This window comes from Canis lupus, chromosome 10, assembly GCF_048164855.1.
Source record: "Canis lupus baileyi chromosome 10, mCanLup2.hap1, whole genome shotgun sequence".
NCBI lineage: Eukaryota > Metazoa > Chordata > Mammalia > Carnivora > Canidae > Canis > Canis lupus.
The window spans coordinates 1,718,771-1,737,918 of record NC_132847.1 but is presented as its reverse complement, the minus strand read 5'-3'; the positions used below and the strand labels follow the sequence as shown (position 1 = coordinate 1,737,918).

The following is a 19,148-nucleotide window of genomic DNA, read 5'->3' as shown; positions in this document are numbered from 1 at the left end:
GATGTGGTTTGTGTATACAATGGAATATTACTCAGCTATTAGAAATGACAAATACCCACCATTTGCTTCAACGTGGATGGAACTGGAGGGTATTATGCTGAGTGAAGTAAGTCAGTCGGAGAAGGACAAACATTATATGTTCTCATTCATTTGGGGAATATGAATAATAGTGAAAGGGAATATAAGGAAAGGGAGAAGAAATGTGTGGGAAATATCAGAAAGGGAGACAGAACGTAAAGACTGCTAACTCTGGGAAACGAACTAGGGGTGGTAGAAGGGGAGGAGGGCGGGGGGTGGGAGTGAATGGGTGACGGGCACTGGGGGTTATTCTGTATGTTAGTAAATTGAACACCAATAAAAAAATAAATTAAAAAAAATCCTCAAGGCATAATCATATTATACTTATTTGAGAGTTATGATTGAAAAGTAATTCTGTAGGACATGTGATTGTGATGAATATTTAGTATGCCGCTGCTGGCAAAAGCCCACTGGTAGTTCTTGAGACAACTTTATGTCTATAAGTATTTTTAAAATCATAGTCTCCTCACTCATAGTGGATAAGAATCCTCATCTATAAGATACTAATGATGACCTTAATTGTCATGATATAATCAGATACCTATGTTTCAAAAGCATGCAGAAATGAATAGGGAAAATTAGAGCTCTTATCTACTTCCTCTTGCATTTTTTGTCATATGCTCTAAATCCCACCCAAATTCTCCCATCAGATGAGGAAAATGGACATTAAGCTGCCATGAGGCAATTTTTACCTCATGAGAGGATTATGTGCTTGGCTATCCCTCTTATAGAACACACATCCTGGGGGACTTTTCTCTGCCTCCAGCCTCTCCAACAAGACAAGTCTTGCTCCTATTTGCTTCAGGGATGGGACTTGAGCTATGTCTGCAATTCTTCTGTGCTCCCCAATGTACTGGCCTGACTGATTTTTCTTGCAGAAGGAAAATGGTTTGAGCTCTGTATTGAGATTTCAGGAAAATGCACTGTCTGTATTCATTTCTCATTGCTGTGTAATAAATCAACACAAATTTAGTGGCTTAAGACAACTCAGATTTATTGGCTTATAGATCCAGAGGGTATTTGTCTAAAATGAACCTTAATGGAGTTATAATGAAGGAGTCAGCAAGATTGGTTACTTCTGGAGGCTCCAAAAGACAATCTATTTCTCTGTCTTTTCCAGCTTATAGCAAGTAACGAATTCCTTAGCTTCTGGTCCTTCTTAAATCTTACATGTTTCTGGATCTTCACTCCAGCCTCTGATACTTTCATTTTATTTCTTCTATATTTAGCCTTGCCTTCTTTATATAAGGTCCCCTGTGACTATATCACTACATTAATTAGTATGGCAAGGAGGATCATCTCTCCAGAAACCCTTGCTAGAATTCAAGTAGTCCAGGAGGTGGCTAACATAAATCAGGAATCAAGAGACCAGGAGGTGGCTAACATAAATCAGGAATCACTTGTGGATGCAGAAGTATTCCCCTGGATGTGACTTTGACTGGGTAATCTGGCACTGGGAATTCCAATTTCATTATGGACTGTGGGATCTTAGTCATGATGAGGATGTTTCTGCGAGCGTAGGAGTTGTGGAGACCACCATGAAGAAAAAATTCTATCAACATTCAAAATATCCCAATGTGATCTGGGAACTGCCTGGAACTAGTGCCCCCAATTTCCTTCCACTTATGTATCTTGAAATGGTGGGATTTGCTAACTAAGACTACTTCACAATCATTCTACCTCACAGTTTAACTTCAGTGATTACATGCTGGCCCCCAAAATCAAGAAGCTAGACAAGAAGTTCTACTTTATTAGAACCTAGGTGGACAGTGATTCATATAATGAAGAGAAAAAGCAAGCTCGGGTTATTAAAAATAGAGAGAGTTCTTCAATAGGTATGAGAGAACTGCCTGGCTAATCTCAGCAACATCAGAATGCCTGAGTCAGGAACCTTCTTAGTCTCCAACTTTGACCTGGATGACTTTGATTTCCCAAGACTGGAGGAAACCCTGCTGAAGGAGCCCCCTGTTCATAGTGCTATACTTTTGAGATCCTGTTGCCCAATTTGTCTGGTGCTTCCACTGAAATGAAGAGAGCTTTCTTCAAGGAAACTGTCTGGATGCTCTGAAATCTTCCCTGGATGCCCTGAAGTCAGCATTGGCCTTTTTCTTCTTTATGTTGTACTTCAGTGACTTTGATTTGCCCCAGGAGGAGAGGTCCTTGAAACTTTACCAAAGCCATTTCTCTTTGGATGCAAAATCAGTCAAAAAGATTGCTGAGAAGCTGGGCATATCTGTGGAGGAGACTGAATTTCACCATGTAGTTGAATTTCTGCTTGCTTGTGAAGGATAACAGCATAGCAGCCAAGGCCATGAATTCCAGTTTTTGAAAATCTACTTTCCACATTTGAAATTTAACCGCACAGGCCATTGATGTTAAAATTTTCTTGCATACGATTTTAGAGAGTTTTGGTTTACAACTATGCCACAGAGATGAGTTGAATTGCCTAACAGAACAACAAATGATGTTACATTTTTAAAAAGATTTTATTTATTTATTTATTTATTTATTTATTTATTTATTTATTCATGAGAGACACACACACATGCACAGAGGCAGAGACACAGGTAGAGGGAGAAGCAGGCTCCATTCGGGACTCGATCCCAGGACTCTGGGATCACACCCTGAGCCAAAAATAGGTGCTAAACTGCTGAGCCACCCAGGGATCCCCTATATGGTGTTATGTTTTGTCAGTGGTAGGGTCCTGTTCCACACTGATACTCCACTGCTATGCAAAGGAGATTTGACCATGGTCTCTCCCTACACTCCCTGGTCTATATTGCTTAAAACGTGACAGAAATACATCCCATACTTTTCCTTATTCTCATGTATTATGAGGTAGTGTACATTTGCTTGATTTACTCAGATAATAAACATTAGGCAACAATCAAGATAATTGTTATCCATTGGCTTTTTATGAAGGATTTTCCCCAGTCATCATATCAATATCCTATCACCAAACTAAGTGAAATCCACTAGTATGGAAACATGTCCAAGTAAATAATCTATTGTGTAAGAGGACACTAACAGGGAGGGCACTATAGCAGGGAGTTGCAAGAGGAATAGGTTAATGTTCTATGATGTATTTACAGATATTACAGGGTAACAGAGGGAAGGGAACAAAGTCAGGGTTTATATTTCTAAGACTTTACTGACCCTAGATGGGCAAGAGACCTGTGAACAGGGAACAATGAAGGGCAGGAGATATGAGAGAGTGAAGGTAAATTAGGAAGGAGACTGGAAAGCAAAGATGAATTCAATAGGCAAATTGGAAGAATAGTGTTTTTGTTTCCACATAAATTTCTACATCAGATTTGTGAAATGAGACTTGGCAAACATATCTCCCTCAAGGCTCAACAACAGTTATACCTGCTGTTACTGTAATTGAGATTTTCCCACTACTTTTCTCCATCACTGGTATAGGGTGGATGCTTTATGTTGTAACAGGTGTACATGGGGAGGCTGTCTCTCAGATGCTCCATTACTCTGAAAGTAAAGTGTGAAGAGATATAGAGAAGGACACTACTGACCCACAATCCCCTGAGCATTCCTTGCTCATCCCCTGCTCAGGGGTGGTCTCCTGTAGGGCAGAATGTTGTCAGTAAGGTAGACAGTGAATGACTGTGCTACATCATGTATAACAGATGTTTGAAGTATTCAAGAGGAGTTCTTGACTCTCTTGTAAGGGACATTGAACTTAAATATTTTGTTTCTTAGATATTGATATGCATCCCTAGTGCTGAATTTACCCTCTCAGAGTCCTACTTATTCAGTTTCCACGCTGACTGGGTATACTGTCTTTTATTTCCTGCCCTGACCACCCAGAGTTAACAAAGACTCTCCAGGTTTCAGGGCTCAGTCCTTGAAAGACCACCCTCAGTTCAGTCACCAGCTGCACTTGGAGGAATTCCCTAGGTTACTTGGACCTCCAACTGTCTACAAATTAGGGGGCCCTTATAACCCCCTCAGGCTTGCTAATTGATTAGAATGATTCATACGAGTCAGGAAACTGTTATACTTACGAGTATGGTTTTATTTAAAAGAGTACACATAGGGTGAGGTCTGGGAGGGAGTACACAGTTTCCATCCTCTCTCCATGGAGCCAGAGTGTGCACCCTCCCGGAACATCAATGTAAATATCAACCAAGAAGCCCACTGACCCTCGGTATTTAGAGTTTTTGATTGAGTCTTCATTGCAAAGACATGATTGATCAAATCTTTGGCTCCTTGATGGAGCTCGTCTCCACCTGCCTTCTCCTCAGAGGTCCAGCTGGCCCAAAGTCCCCATCCTCTAAACATGGTTGGTCTTCCTGGTGGCCAGCCACTGACCTGAAGCTACCTAGGATCCCACCTGGAATCAACTCATTAGCATAACAAGGTCAACTTCTTTCACTCAGGAAATTCCCAGGGTTTCTGAAGCTGTGCCAGGAACCAGGGACAAGGACTAGATACACTGTTTATTAGACTTCACCCCCAGGGAGTTTGGGCTGTCCAAGGTTAACGGGGGGTGGGGGGGGTGGGGGGGTGGGCATGAGAGTCATTTTCCAGGACTCAGCCTGTGTTCTCTGATTCCAGATTCAGATTCTGCCTGGCCTGGAGCCTGGGTCCTGGTTAGAGTGTCCTCTTGGGGGTCGCTGAGAAGCCCCCTGCCTGGGATCCTGTGCCTTCCTCTCACTCATGTTGCCAAAACACACAAAATCACTGTCCATGGTGCCTTTCAGTTTCACTTCCTGGCAATGCCTGTGTTTCTCAGAAAAGGAGCCCTCAGAACTTTCCTTTCACTTTCTGTTCCTGGAAATGCAGGGCTCTACAATGTGCTGGCTGCCTCTTTACTATTGGCCAAATTCCTGTGAGGGTGGAACAGAGGCCAGAGATTATTTAAATCCCGCCAGCTCCTCACACACAGTTTAGACATTGCAAGTGACAGCTCTTTTATCTCTGCAGAGTGACCACACCAGCACACAGGACCTGTTCCAGTGCGAGGCCAGTCTGTGCAGAGGAGTGTTTCTGCCCTGGGCTGCAGGGAGCACTTCATCCAGGCTCTGCATTTCCTGCCCTGCCAGAGGACACATTCAGAGCTCAACCCTGACACGAGAAGTCTCTTTTCTTTCAGGAGCTGGTAAGCAAGAGGCTACTTTGGATTGTGTGGAGATCTAAAAATAGAATCATAGATCTGTAGGTCTAAGGGTGGGAGAGACTGGATGCTCCATTTTGGGTGCTGTGGACTTGGTAGACTGAGGGCAGGATGTCTGGTGGATGAAGCAGTTAACTATTTGGGACATTTTCAGAGAGCAGCTTCAGAACACACTTTATTCATAAGAACTGCAGAAGGATCACGTGAATGTCAGGGCTCTCAGTGCATAGGGCCTTTTCCCTAAGAGCTTCTGGATCGGACACTTCCCATCTCTTGCCTAAATACCTTTCCCTGGGGAGATGATGCATATTAATCTGTTGAAAAAATTCAAATCAATAAATTTTAATGAGCTAATCAGCTTTATTAAATGATTCATGGATTAGGCAGCATCTTATCTAGCAAATAGAAAGGAGATCCATGGGACCCCTGGGTGGCTCAGTGGTTGAGAGTCTGCCTTTGGCTCAGGGCATGATCCCAGTGTCCTGGGATCAAGTCCTACATCAGGCTTCCTGCGTGGAGCCTGCTTCTCCCTCTGCTTATGTCCCTGCTTCTCTCTCTGTGTGTGTCTTTCATGAATAAATAAATAAATAAAATCTTAAAAAAAAAAAAGAAAGAAAAGAAAGGAGTTCCATTGAGCTGTAGGAAAGGAAATGTTTTTAAACTAAGAGAAGTAGAGAAAAAGAAAGAAGTCATTAACAATTCCTTTGCCACTGTGAGGGCATCAGCCGTGCAGCAGAGCTTCAAGCTAACTGGAAAACACACACAAAGAACATACTGATAACCAGTGCTAGGTGACACTAGGATAAAGATGAGCTGTGGGTATACAACTGTCTCAGAAGAGGAGGTGTGAAGCCTCTAGGGCAAAAGTAATTTTTCCGGGATAATGGGCCTGACAAGTCAGACATTGCTGGTAGACTGTTTCCACAATTTTATAGAAGTCCCCCTTCCAATGTCTAGCCATAGTTTGAGTCATTTTAAATGCATATGATGGGAGAAGGAATGAAAAAACAACAACAAAAAGGAGCTGCTAGTGAGCCAAGAAAAACAAAGCAGCTGTTTTGGGTTTCCCAAAAAGCCCTGACTGTTCAAGTTACAGCCATTGTTTATCTATCTTATTTTCTCTGGGTCAGAAGCAGAGTGTTGCCATGATAGCCTGACATCAGAATGGCAAAAATCTCTGAGGCAATGAGGGACATTTTTGCAGCAGCAGAATGGATTTTGTCCACATGTGCCACAGTCTTTATAGATTCTTTTGGGGGCTGCCTTCGCATGAATGTCAGCTGGAGCATTTTCCTGATATTCTGGGGTAGTTCTTTCAGTGTGAGCCTCAGTTTTGATGACAGCAATTGCAGAAGGTAGGAGAGTAATTACAAGTGATAACATTATACTAGGACATATCAAATTTCCAGGAATTTTACATAATTTCTAGAACATTTATATACCTATACAAATACAACATAAAACACTGGATTTTTTTTTTTGTAGAAAGATCACCACTTACTACCAAAAGTAGATTAAATGCTAAAAACAAAGAAAATTTGTCCTTTTAATAAATAGGAAACCAAATGCTAATTTTGCACCAGCTTACCTTTGTATTAAAATTTATTCATTCCAATGTCAGTTTGACTATGTATAAACTTCTTTTCCAAAAGTTTCTTTTACACAATCTTTTTAACAAAAAAAAAAAAAGAAAGAATGAAAGAAAGAAAGAAAGAAAGAAAGAAAGGAAGGAAGGAAGGAAGGAAGGAAGGAAGGAAGGAAGGAAGGTGCATCTGGTCCACATACCTTTAAAAAAAAAAACTTTTCTTTCATTCAGAGAAGTTTCCTTTTTTAATTTTTGTAGCTATAACAAAATATATTAGAGTTCTCAACCCTTAGAAACTTTCATTTTTATTGAAAACGAAGTGGTAAGCATGAGTTAACTGTGTCTTACACCAGCATTTTTTAGATTGGCAAATTTAGAAATATACTTTGTAATTTCAACAAACGTGCTTTTTCTATAGTACAACTTTTCAATAAAGACCTCAAAAAAAGTGTACCAATGGATGTACATTTAACTTTAATTAAGACGTCAAAATTAGAGAAAACTAATTTTAGTAATCAATGTTTCATTATTTATCTTATTTGGAAATGATCTAAATATAGTGAATTTAACTATATTCACTAAATTTCACTAAATATAGTGAATTTAACTTAAATCATTACTTACTCTAACTCAGTAAAATATTAAGGTTTTAGCTTAGATTTCAGAAAGATTTTGGAAACTGTATAGAAGTTTATCCAATTTCTTTTTCTTAAGTAAGCTCCATGTCTAACATGAGGCTTAACCTCATGACTGCAAGATTAAGAGTTGCATGGCCTAAGAAGTGAACCATACAGTGGCCCCTACAAGTTGACCTTAATTTTTAAAAAATTAATTTCCACATTTATTCAATATTTTTGTTCTTAACAATTATGTTTAGATTACTCATAAAATGAGTACTCATAAGTCATGAGACATCAAAGTCAATTATTCTGCCAAGTATTTTTATTTTTTATTAAGTTTTTAATTTTAATGCCAGTATAGTTGATATAGACTGTTATATTAGTTTCGGGTATACAATATGGTGATTCAACAGTTCTATACATTACTCAGTGCTCCTCATAGTAAGTGTACTTTTTAATCCCCAGCACCTTTTTCATCCATCCTCCACCTACCTCCCACCTGGTTACCATCAGTTTGTTCTCCATAGTTAACAGTCTGTTTCTTGATTTGTCTGTCTCTTTTTCCCCCTTTGCTCATTAGTTTTCTTTCTTACATTCTACATATGAGTAAAATCATATGGTATTTGTCTATGTTTGACTGACATATTTCACTTAGCATTAATACTCTCAAGCTGTATACATGTCATTGCAAAAGGCAAAATTCCATCTTCTTTTTTTAGAGATTTTATTTATTTATTTGAGAGCATGACCTGGGGGGAAGGGAAAAGGGAGAGGGAGAATCAGACTCCCTGCTAAGCAGGGATCCCAAGGTCGGACTTGATCCCAGGACCTGCAGATCATGACCTGAGCCAAAGGCAGACACTTTTAACCAACTGAGGCACCCAGGTACCCCAAGATTTCATTCTTTTTATGGCTAAAAACCATTCTATTACATATATATCACATTTTCTTTATCCACTCATCTATCAATGGACACTCGGGCAGCTTCCATAATTTGGCTATTGAAATAATGCTGCAATAAACAGAGAGGTGCTTGTATCCCTTTGAATTAGTGTTTTTGTATTTTTTGGGTAAAGACCCAGTAGACCAATTACTGAACGGTAGGGTAGTTCTATTTTTAACTTTTTGAGGATCCTCCGTACTTTTCTTCCACAATGGCTGCACCAGTTTGCATTCCTACCAAGTGTTCACCATGCTTCCTTTCCCTCCACATCCTTGCCAACGCTTCTTGTTTCCTGTGTTGTTCATTTTAGCCATTCTGACATGTGTGTGAGGTGGTATCTCATTGTACTTTTGATTAGCATTTCCCTGATGATGAATGATGTTGAGCACCTTTTCATGTGTGTGTTGGCTTTTTGGATGTCTTTTTTTGGTGATATGTCTGTACATGTCTTCTGTCCATTTTTAAATTATTTGTTTTTTGGGTGTCGAGTTGTATTAATTCTGCATATATTTTGTATAGTAATTCCTTTTTTAAAAAAGGCTTTTCTCAAAAAAACATTTTATTTATTTTAGAGAGAAAGTATGGGGATGGGATGGAGAGAGGCAGAGTGAGAAGACAATCTCAAGCTGACTCTGCTGTGCAGGGAGCACAATGCAGGACTTGATGTCATAACCCTGAGATCATGACCTGAACCAAAATCAGGAGTCGGCTGCTTAACCAATTGAGCCATCCAGGTGCTACTTGTATACTAATTCTTTAGCTGATATATCTTTTACAAATATATTCTCTCAATTCATTAGGTTGCTTTCTAGTTTTGTTGTTTCCTTTGCTGTGCAGAGGTTTTTTACTTTCATGTAATCCCAATAGTTATTTTTGTTTTTATTTTCCTTGTTTCAGGAGATCTATCTAGAAAATTGTTGCTATGGCCAATTTCATTTACTGCCTATGCTCTCTTCTAGGATTTTTACGGTTCTAGGTTTCCCATTTATGTCTTTAATCCATTCTGAATTTATTCCTGTGTATGGTATAAGAAAGTGGTTCAGTTTGATTTTTTCATATGTAGCTGTTCAGTTTCCCAACACCTTTTGTTGAAGAGACTATCTTTTTCCAATGGATATCCTTTCCTGCTTTGGCAATGATTAATTGACCATATAATTGTGGATACATCCCTGGGATTTCTATTCGATTCCACTGAACCATATGTCTATTTTTATGCCAATAGCATTCTATATTTTTGTTTTTTATTTAAATTTCAGTTAGTTAATATGCAGTGTACTATTAGTTTCAGGGGTACAGTTTAGTGATTCAACACTTACATACAATACCCGGTGCTCATTACAAGCGTACTATTTTGATCAATACAACTTTGTAATATAACTTGATGTCAGGAAATGTGATGTCTCTAGTTTTGTTTTTATTTCTTAAGATTTCTTTGGCTATGTGGGTCTTTTTTTTTTTTTTTGTCTCTATACAGATTTTAAAATTGTTTGTTCTGGTTCTGTGAAAATTGCTGCTGGTATTTTGATAGTTTTTGCACTGAATCTGTAGCTCTCGGGTAGTATAGATGTTTTATAATATTCACTCTTCTCACCCATGAGCAAGGAAAGTCTTTCCATTTCTTTTCATTGCCTTATATTTCTTTTGTCAAAGTTTAATAGTTTTCAGAGTACAGGTCTTTCACCTCTTTGGTTAAGTTTATTCCTAGATATTTTACAGTTTCTGTTGCAATTGTAAATGCAATTGTTTTCTTGATTTCTCTTTCTGTGGCTTCTTTATTTTATTTATTTTTTAAAGATTTTATTTATTTATTCATGAGAGACACAGAGAGAGAGGCAGAGACACAGGCAGAGGGAGAAGCAGGCTCCCTGCAGGGAGCCCGACCTGGGCTCAAGCCCTGGGCTGAAAGCAGGCACTAAACCACTAAGCCACCTGCGCTGCCCCCTATGGGCATCTTTATTAGTGTGTAGGAATGCAATATTTCTGCATATTAATTTTGTATCCAGCAAATTTAATGAATCCATTTATCTGTTCTAATTTTTTTTGGTGGAGTCTTTAGGGTTTTCTATATGTAGTATCATATCATCTGCAAATAGTGAATAAGTTTTACTTCTTCCTTACCAATTGGATGGCTTTTATGTCTTTATGTTGTCTGCTATTTCTAGGACTTCCAGTATTGTGTTGAATGTGTGTTGAGAGGGGACATCCTTGTCTTTTTTCTGATCGTATGGGAAATGTCTCAGTTTTTCCCCATCGTGTATGATGTTCCCTGTGGGTATTTATTTATTTATTTGTTTGTTTGTTTTATTGGAGTTAAATTTGCCAACATATAGTATAACATCCAGTGCTCATCCCGTCGAGTGCCCCCCTCAGTGCCCATCACCCAGTCATCCCATCTCCCCTCCCACCTCCCCTTCCACTACCCCTTGTTCCTTTCCCAGAGTTAGGAGTCTCCTCGTGTTTTGTCACCCTCTCTGATTTTTCCCACTCATGTTCTCTCCTTTCCCCTATGATCCCTTTCACTATTTTTTATATTCTCTGTATGAGTGAAACCATATGATGATTGTCCTCCAATTGACTTACTTCACTCAGCATAATATCCTCCAGTTCTATCCACTGTGGGTTTTTCATAACAGACTTTTATTTTCCCATTAGTATGTTCCCATTAGTACTACTTAGGGTTTTTATTACAAATAGATGTTCTACATTGTCAAATGGTCAAATGCTTTTTGAATCTATTGAAATAACACATGCTTTTTATCTTCTCTCTTATTGATAGAATGTATCACATTGATTGTTCTGTGAATATTGAACCACTATGCATCTCATGAATAAATCCCACTATATTGTTCTCCCAAGCTATTAAAAATTTTTTGTAACAGAGAAAGCATCAACTTATTTATTTGACTTTAAGTAAACAAAGGTAGAATAAAAATGTTATTTTTAATGCTTATAAACTCTAAAGACATTTTTATTTTTATTAAACCAACAGTCTTAAATTAGCTTTAATACTGAATATTTTTCCAAATCACATGAACTTGAACAACATTTAATGTAATGTCCATTTTTCTGAGAGTTTTAGAACATTCAATCCTTACAAGTGCCTGCCTCAAACCAACCAAATAGAGCCCTTTTACAATAAAACACTCCATATATATATGGACACACAACAGCAGAGTCCTTGTCATTAGTAATTTTTGTGGAAAAGATTTTAAGATTTTGTTTAACTTAATTAAGAATTAATCTTCAAAAAAAAAAGAATTAATCTTCAGGAGGCTGTGTTAGAGTTTGGGTGCATTTTAGCAGTTGGTATTATAGAAAGGCCTCTTTCCCTTTTTTTCCCCCCTTAGTCTCAGGCAATTATGGGTGTGTTTCTATTTCAAAGACATGATAATGTGTATTACTTTAGGGGGGCAGAGAAAGAATGCAAGTTCCTCCAGGAAAGATTTGGTTTTCTAAGACCAATAACTCACAAGTCCTTTGAAATAAATGGAAAGTTTTCAGGTTGGCAAAAGAATAGGTGAACTTTGAATTGCCTCTAGAGCTGACTTGTATTTATGGTTTCTGTCAAGGCAATTCAGATAGAAGATAACTTAGAATGAGTATTCAAATTAAGGAGGATAGTGGAAAGCATTAACAATTATATCAGTTTTATGGTCTTTTGTATTGGGTACTTCATTTCTTTTTTTATCAGCTTTTAGTAGTGACACTTTCAATGAAGCTATTTTGGAATTTTGAAGCTTTTGCTTTTAAGTGCACTTCTCAAGTTATCTTTTTTTTGATGTATATTTTTTATTGGAGTTCGATTTGCCAACATATAGTAAAACACCCAGTGCTCATCCCCCCTTAGTGCCCGTCACCCAGTCATTCCATCCCCCTGCTTACCTCCTCCTCTTCCACTACCCCTTGTTTGTTTCCCAGAGTTAGGAGTCTCTCATCTTATCTAATTGGAGTGTTCCTCATAAAAACAACTATAATTCTAGATTGCAATTCCCCTGAGAGCTGGAAGCAGTTTAGTAGGACCCTTGCCATAAATGGTGTTTAGCCCACATTTCTATCCAGCCATATCTAGTTACAAATAGGGAGTGACTCACAATTTCCTCTGGCCTTACTTTATGGCTACCAATCTGAAAGTCTCCAACCCAATCTGTTAGGGACACAAACAGGATTATAGATTTTTATAGCTTCCGGAACCATAATTATTAGATATAAAATAAGCAATGTGCTAAAGTGTAGAAAAATTAACTCTGGATTTTAAAGATCCCCTTTATTTTTATTTGCTTATTTATGTATTTATTTATTAGTTTTCTTTAAATTAAAGCTTTACTTTATGTACACATTAACAGAAACCAACAGCACTGAGGTAGTAGAACTGTGGATATAAGCAAGAACCAAAGAACTAGAGGCTGGGACAAGGATTGAACCGGCAGACCTCTAAGAATGGGGACTGCAGTATGATGCCACACACATAAAGAACTGTCACTGCCACCAACAGTTCCCAACGTGGCTGAGTTCAGAACCAAGGGCTAAATTTAGAAGTTACTGCAGACTGTTCAATAGAGTGTCCTGTACACATCACCACCAATGTCCATCATGGATGAAACCAGCAGGTTCCATTAATGAAGACAGCAGACAGGAAATGGGGAATAGCCTAAGGCAGCAAAGAGCAGTAAATATAGACTGTGGCCTGGAACTGAGGAAGGGATACCAATGTGGACTTGTAGAATGAGCCAAAGACTAAAGACTGGTGCTCTGTCAGAGCCTCTGTGTTGGTGACACAGTGACTCATTAACCCTGAGGTGGAAAGGCAATTTGATCAGGAGTTGTAATGCAAAAAAAAAGAGCAGAACTCAAAGCAAGATGGACTAGCATAGCCCTTGGCAATGTTGAGAAAGACAGTGAACTAAAAAAGACTCATAGAGCCCTACACCTGTGTTTCTTGTTGTCCTCAAATACAGGTCAGAAGTTTACCTAGGATCTAGACACTGACACCAAATCTGTAAAAAAATAAAATTCAACCGAGTATATTCTAGAGGCTTAATGGTTTTATTAAATGGTTTATGAATCAGGCAGCTTCCCACCTATCAAATATAAAGGAACTCCATCAAACTCCAGAAAGGGAAAAGTTTTGAAATATAGAGAGAAAGCAGAAAAGAACCCATTGTTTTAGCCAATGTTGTCCTCCTAAGGGGAAAGTAGGGAATTTGTCAACATAGTTTTAGTGCTGACCAGGAAACAGCCATGTTGACTGCTGAAAGATCACATCCTTGGAGGTTGAAACTACTGTTAGGTACTAAGTCTTAGTTTACTGACTTGGGGCTTTAACTCAAGTGGCTCCATGATGGCCCTTTTTAGCACATCTCTCCTAGAACTGAAAGTTTTGTGTGTTGGGTCTTTGAGAGGATGAGATGAGAATTGTATGTATATATATGCACATCTAAGGATCACTGACATGGATTTCTCACATTCCCTCCCATTTCTATTCCAGCTGCAGAGGACACACTGCAAGAGGAATATAAGCTCCCAGGGATAGCATTAAAAGTACTCTGCCACTGCTTCCCTTGCATTGCTGTTTCATTAGAAAATAATAACAGAACTTCACAGGGAACATCAGGTGAGGTATGGAAACTTAACAATAGGGCATGGCTTTTGTGTGGTTGAAATTTGCTCATCACACAGAATTTTGTTTTCCACATCTATTTGCCCTCTCAATCCTGTCATTTGGTTTCCTCTGCTGTATTTGTTCTGTTCCTCAGGACCTGTCTCAGAGATTTCATCGCTTTGCTGTGTATTTTTCCCCACATCTTCTGAGAATGCACAGACATGGAACCATATCTGATAGGGCTGAAGTCTCACCTTGTTGGCCCCTTCATAAGGCCCTGATTGTGTATGCCTCTTTCACACTGAGGCTTGCTCATTCTGCTTTGAGTGGTACCTGCTCTCCAAAGGGATGATATTGTTTGCCCTTCACACAGCCAAATGTTGGCCCTGCACATGCCACATCCTCAAGATTTCCACTCTACGACATGTGAAGAATATTCCTGCTGAGCAGTCAGAAGTGCTTTTTTTAAAAGTTGCTTCATAGCAATCTTGAAATGTAGATTCCCACCATTCTCTCTTCTAAGGAGAATGTTTGCACTCCCCATTCATATGTATACCAGTCCAGACCTTGTACACTTGCTCTGAATATTTCTTCCCAAATTTGTTTTTGCCATCCTCTCCTGAATTGTAGCCTATGGAATAAAGCAAAAAGGAGAAAAAATAAGTGGGAAATATCAGAAAGGGAGATAGAACATGAAAGACTCCTGACTCTGGGAAATGAACTAGGGGTGGTGGAAGGGGAGGTGGGCGGGGGGTGGGGGTGACTGGGTGGCGGGCACTGAGGTGGGCACTTGACGGGATGAGCACTGGGTGTTATTCTGTATGTTGACAAATTGAACACCAATAAAAAATAAATTTATTAAAAAAATTGTAGCCTATGGCTACCAGGAAGCTCCTGGAGGATGTGCCTGATCCCTCACTTTTAGTCTAAGGACACTTCTCTAGCCTATATGCTGCCTAGACATCAGTGCTAACTTGAGGTAACTTGTTTCTTGGTTTAAAAACTCTGCACCCAATCTCTGCAGGGGATAGTATACAAATACTTCACATTACATTTAGTCCTGAGTATATGATTTCTTCTGGTGCCCTATCTCAAGGTACAAGTCTCCAGTGATCAGATAGGTCCAGGATTCCAGAACCAGCTCAGTCTGACTGACAGCAGGAAAAATGACAGAGGGACTTCCTTATCGTGGCTGGCTTCTTACAACATCCCATTCAGCTGCTGCTTCAGTCTTTGCTCATAAGACATTTTCCACCAGTGGCACTTTATATACCAGTCAGTCCTCTAGGTGGTTTATCTCTCCTACTGGTTTCTGTCCCCTATTATACGCAGGCTTGAAGTAGGTGATGGGTGATCTCAGACAGTTGGGGTGGTTCATAAAAATTCCTAGGTGGATAGTCCAACATGCTTTTTTAGAATACGGAAGTCCATTTCACCTACTGTTACTACTCCAGGAAAAATAGAGAGTCCTTTCAACACCTTGTTTCATGAGCCAGCACACTTTCTAGGTAAAAGAAAACACATTTGCAATCATTAAACGTTTCTATCTTTTCATAAAGATACACAGTATCTTTCTGAGAAGGAAAGAAGCCACTCATCTTTATTTAGCTACCTCATATAAGACCCAAAGTCTATGACATGAGGTTGGAAGTTATCAGAAGGGGATTTTCTGGAGGGTCTCACACCACAGGTGGGAAGGGATATGGTGGTGAATATCAGTGCTGTCTTTTAGATTTTCTACCATAAAGAAGTATTATTTTCATAATATTACAAATAAAAAAAACTAAAACAAGATAAAGAAAGGATAATATGGGCAGGAAAGTTTCAGTAGAAGAATCAGGCTTTGAAATTTGTCTGGAAGAATGAAAAGCATCTTAAACAAGAAGGGCTTTCCAACCTAAGGGAAGTGCCTGAACAAGGGCAAACTTTGCATCCAGGTCAGAAGTCCACACAATGCCTGGACAGAAAGAGAAGGGCTCCTGGATACAATGTTGTGGCCAGGACTGATGTTATATCTGTCCCTAATGGCATAGTCAAGCCACCACTTGTTGTACTAACTCTTTTTTCTTCCCTCTTCTCTCCTCCCCATAGTGCCTTTTACTATTCCAGCCATGGGTCAGTCCCCTCCTTCCACACCCTCGAATAGAAATGGTGGTGATTTGGCCTCCAGCTTTGACAAGTTTTTTAAGGAATTCAAGCTGGATAGCAAAATTATCTCTCAGGAGACCATCAGCACAATTCAATCACATCTGGAGAAAGGGGATCTTCAGAGTGCATTTTCTGCAATCAATGATGCATTGCGAGATATTGACAATGCCCCACTGAACATTGCTGTGACCGGGGAATCTGGGACAGGAAAGTCCAGCTTCATCAATGCCCTGCGGGGCATGGGGCATGATGAAGAAGGGGCTGCCCCCACTGGGCCAGTGGAGACAACTTTTCTCAGAAAGGCCTATAAACACCCAAAGTTTCCCAATGTGACATTTTGGGATCTGCCTGGCATAGGGACCACTAGCTTTCAGCCTCAGGACTATCTGGAGAAAATGGTATTTAGGGAGTATGACTTCTTTATTATCATCTGTGCTACACGCTTCAAAATCAATGATGTGCAACTGGCTACAGCAATTAAAAAAATGAAGAAGAATTTCTACTTTGTCCGATCTAAAGTGGATAGTGATTTATATAATCTAAAAAGAATTAAACCCAGAGAATTCAATAAGGATGAAATCCTGCAAAAGATCCGCAATGACTGTGTGAAACATCTGATGGAGGCCAATATGAGTGATGCTCAGGTCTTCTTAGTCTCCAGCTTTGAGTTATCTGACTATGATTTCCAAAGCCTGGAGACCACCCTTCTGAGGGAGCTCCCTTCCCACAAGCGCCACATCTTCATGCAATACCTGCCGATTGTTACTGAGGCCACCATTGACCGGAAGAGGGATTGCCTGAGACAAAAGGTCTGGCTGGAGGCCATTAAAGCTGGAGCATCAGCCTCCATCCCTTTGGTGGGCTACATCAGTGATAACGATGTGGAAACTTTAAAGGATACTTTAACTCTCTACAGGTCTTACTTTGGATTGGATGATATATCCCTGAAAACCATAGCCAAGGACTTGAATGTGTCCGTGGAGAAACTCAAGGCAAACCTTATGTTTCCCCATTTGCTATCAGTTGAAAAGTACGATGAACCATTAGGGGAAAAACTGTTGAAATATGTGGAAAAATTCTGCTCTGTTAGTGGAGGACCCATTGCTGCTGGTATTTACTTTAGGAAGATTTACTATTTGAAAAATTATTTCCTTGACACCGTGGTGAGTGATGCAAAAGTTCTCCTTAAAAAGGAAGAGATTTTTAAGGACCCTGTGGACTCTGAGCAAACCTATCTACATACGAATGTTGGAAATGAAAATGGGAAAAGTGACACATCCAGCTCCTGAATTATTCTCAGTGCTGGCATGGCAGTGGTCCCTGGAAAAATGACTTAGGGCTTCCTTCAAACATCTTGACCCACTGCCCTCAAGGTGTATCACAGGCATCTCCATAATTCACTCTTGAATAAACCTTGAACTTAGTGACTATTATTTGACAGTGAGAATAATGAGCTCTAAAGAATCCTTCCTTCATATGATCCTTCCTGGGAAAATGAAAGAGAGGAATCTGGAATTTTCTGCTACTGGAGAGAATAACTCTTTGTGTGATGGTTGCTTAATAACCCAGCACTGGAATTTCTACTGACATAGTAGTAAAAAATGGCTATGCACATAGTGGGTTCTGAAAAATGGATTTTTATATAAATGGGTACATAATACATCTTTGGTGTTCTGACACTCTGTAATGAATCCATACATTCTTTTTCTTAAAGTTTTAATTTAAATTCCAGTTAGGGAACAGACAGTGTAATATTAATTTCAAGTGTATAATATAGTGGTTCAACACCTCCATGTAATACCCAGTGATCATCACAAGTGCACTCCTTAATTTCTACCTCCTGTTTAACCCTTCTTTTCAGTCACTTCTCTTCTGGTAACCATTAGTTTCTTCTCTATAGTTAAGTGTCTCTATCTTGATTTGCCTTTCTCTGTCTCTCTTTTTTTTCCTCTTTGTTCATTGTTTTGTTTCTTAAATTCCACACATGAATGAAATAATATATGTCTTCACTGACTGACATTCCATTTAACATAATTTTCATCCATGTCATTATAAATAGCAAGATTTCATTCTTCTTTATGGCTGAGTAATATTTCATTATATCTATATCCATGTCTTTATCTATATCTATATATCATATCTTAATCCATTGATCAGTCAGTGGACACGTGGGCTGTTTCCATTGTTTGGCTATTGTAGATAATGCTGCTATAAACATTGGGGTCATATGTCTTTTAATTAGTATTTTTATAATTTTGGGGTATATACCTAGTAAACAATTGCTGGATCATTGGGTGCTTCTATTTTTAACTTTTTGAGGAATCTCTATACTGTTTTTCAGAGTGGCTGCACCAGTTTGCATTTCTACAAATGGTTCAAGGGGATTCCCCTTTTTCCACATCCTCACCAACACCTGCCATTTTATTGTGTTATGGATTTTAACCATTCTGATGGGTACAGGTTGATATATCATTGCAGATCTGATTTGTATTTCCTTGATACTGTGTGATGTTGAGCATCTTTTCATGGATCTGTTAGCTATCTGGATATATTCTTTAGAAAAATGCCTACTCATGTCTTCTGCCCATGATTAATAAGATTATTTGCTATTTGGATGTTGAGTTTTATATTCTTTATACATTTTGGATACCACCCCTTTATCAGATATGTCATTTGCAAATATATTGTCCCAGTTCAGAGGTTGCGTTTTAGTTTTGTTGATTGTTTCCTTCACTTTGCAGAAGCTTTTTGTTTTGATGAAGTCCCAATAGTTTATTTTTGCTCCCTTGCCTCAGGAGACTCTTCTAGAAAGAAGTTGCCAAAGCCAATATCAGAGAAGTTACTACCTGTGTCCTCTTCTAGGATTTGTATGGTGTCAGGTCTCACATTTGTTAATCCATTTTCCATTTTTTTTTGTGTATGGTGTAAAGAAATGGTGCAGCTTCAGGAAGTGTCTCTGGTGTGTGCTTCATGTTGTGTTTTGGCTGCTTTGCCCTTCAGGCCAATTATCCGTAGAGGCTCTCCCTGCCTGCAGTAGGCAA

General features: G+C 39.1%; 1 protein-coding gene, 1 long non-coding RNA gene and 1 pseudogene across 6 annotated transcripts; 2 read left to right on the top strand and 1 right to left on the bottom strand.

The window, feature by feature from the left end:
- The first annotated feature begins 754 nt into the window (after positions 1 to 754).
- On the top strand, positions 755 to 2,962 carry LOC140642005 (interferon-gamma-inducible GTPase 10-like; annotated as a pseudogene).
- A 1,853-nt stretch (positions 2,963 to 4,815) lies between these two features.
- LOC140641096 (interferon-gamma-inducible GTPase 10-like) lies at positions 4,816 to 18,804 on the top strand. 5 transcript variants are annotated; one of them, XM_072840411.1, is made up of 4 exons: positions 4,886 to 5,197; positions 8,933 to 9,094; positions 13,846 to 13,976; positions 16,051 to 18,804. In XM_072840411.1, the coding sequence occupies exon 4, from the start codon at positions 16,071 to 16,073 to the stop codon at positions 17,394 to 17,396; it is 1,326 nt and encodes a 441-aa protein (XP_072696512.1). In that variant the 5' UTR covers positions 4,886 to 5,197; positions 8,933 to 9,094; positions 13,846 to 13,976; positions 16,051 to 16,070; the 3' UTR covers positions 17,397 to 18,804. The 5 variants fall into 5 exon arrangements, with proteins under 5 accessions (XP_072696509.1, XP_072696514.1, XP_072696512.1 ...); XM_072840412.1 differs by having other exon boundaries at positions 4,887 to 5,197; positions 13,846 to 13,971; XM_072840408.1 differs by lacking the exon at positions 8,933 to 9,094 and having other exon boundaries at positions 4,816 to 5,197.
- LOC140641098 (uncharacterized) lies at positions 10,981 to 17,162 on the bottom strand. The gene is made up of 2 exons (XR_012037613.1): positions 15,012 to 17,162; positions 10,981 to 14,590 (listed from the first exon to the last, which is right to left on the bottom strand). It is a non-coding gene; the product is annotated as an uncharacterized lncRNA (long non-coding RNA).
- Positions 18,805 to 19,148: the final 344 nt, after the last annotated feature.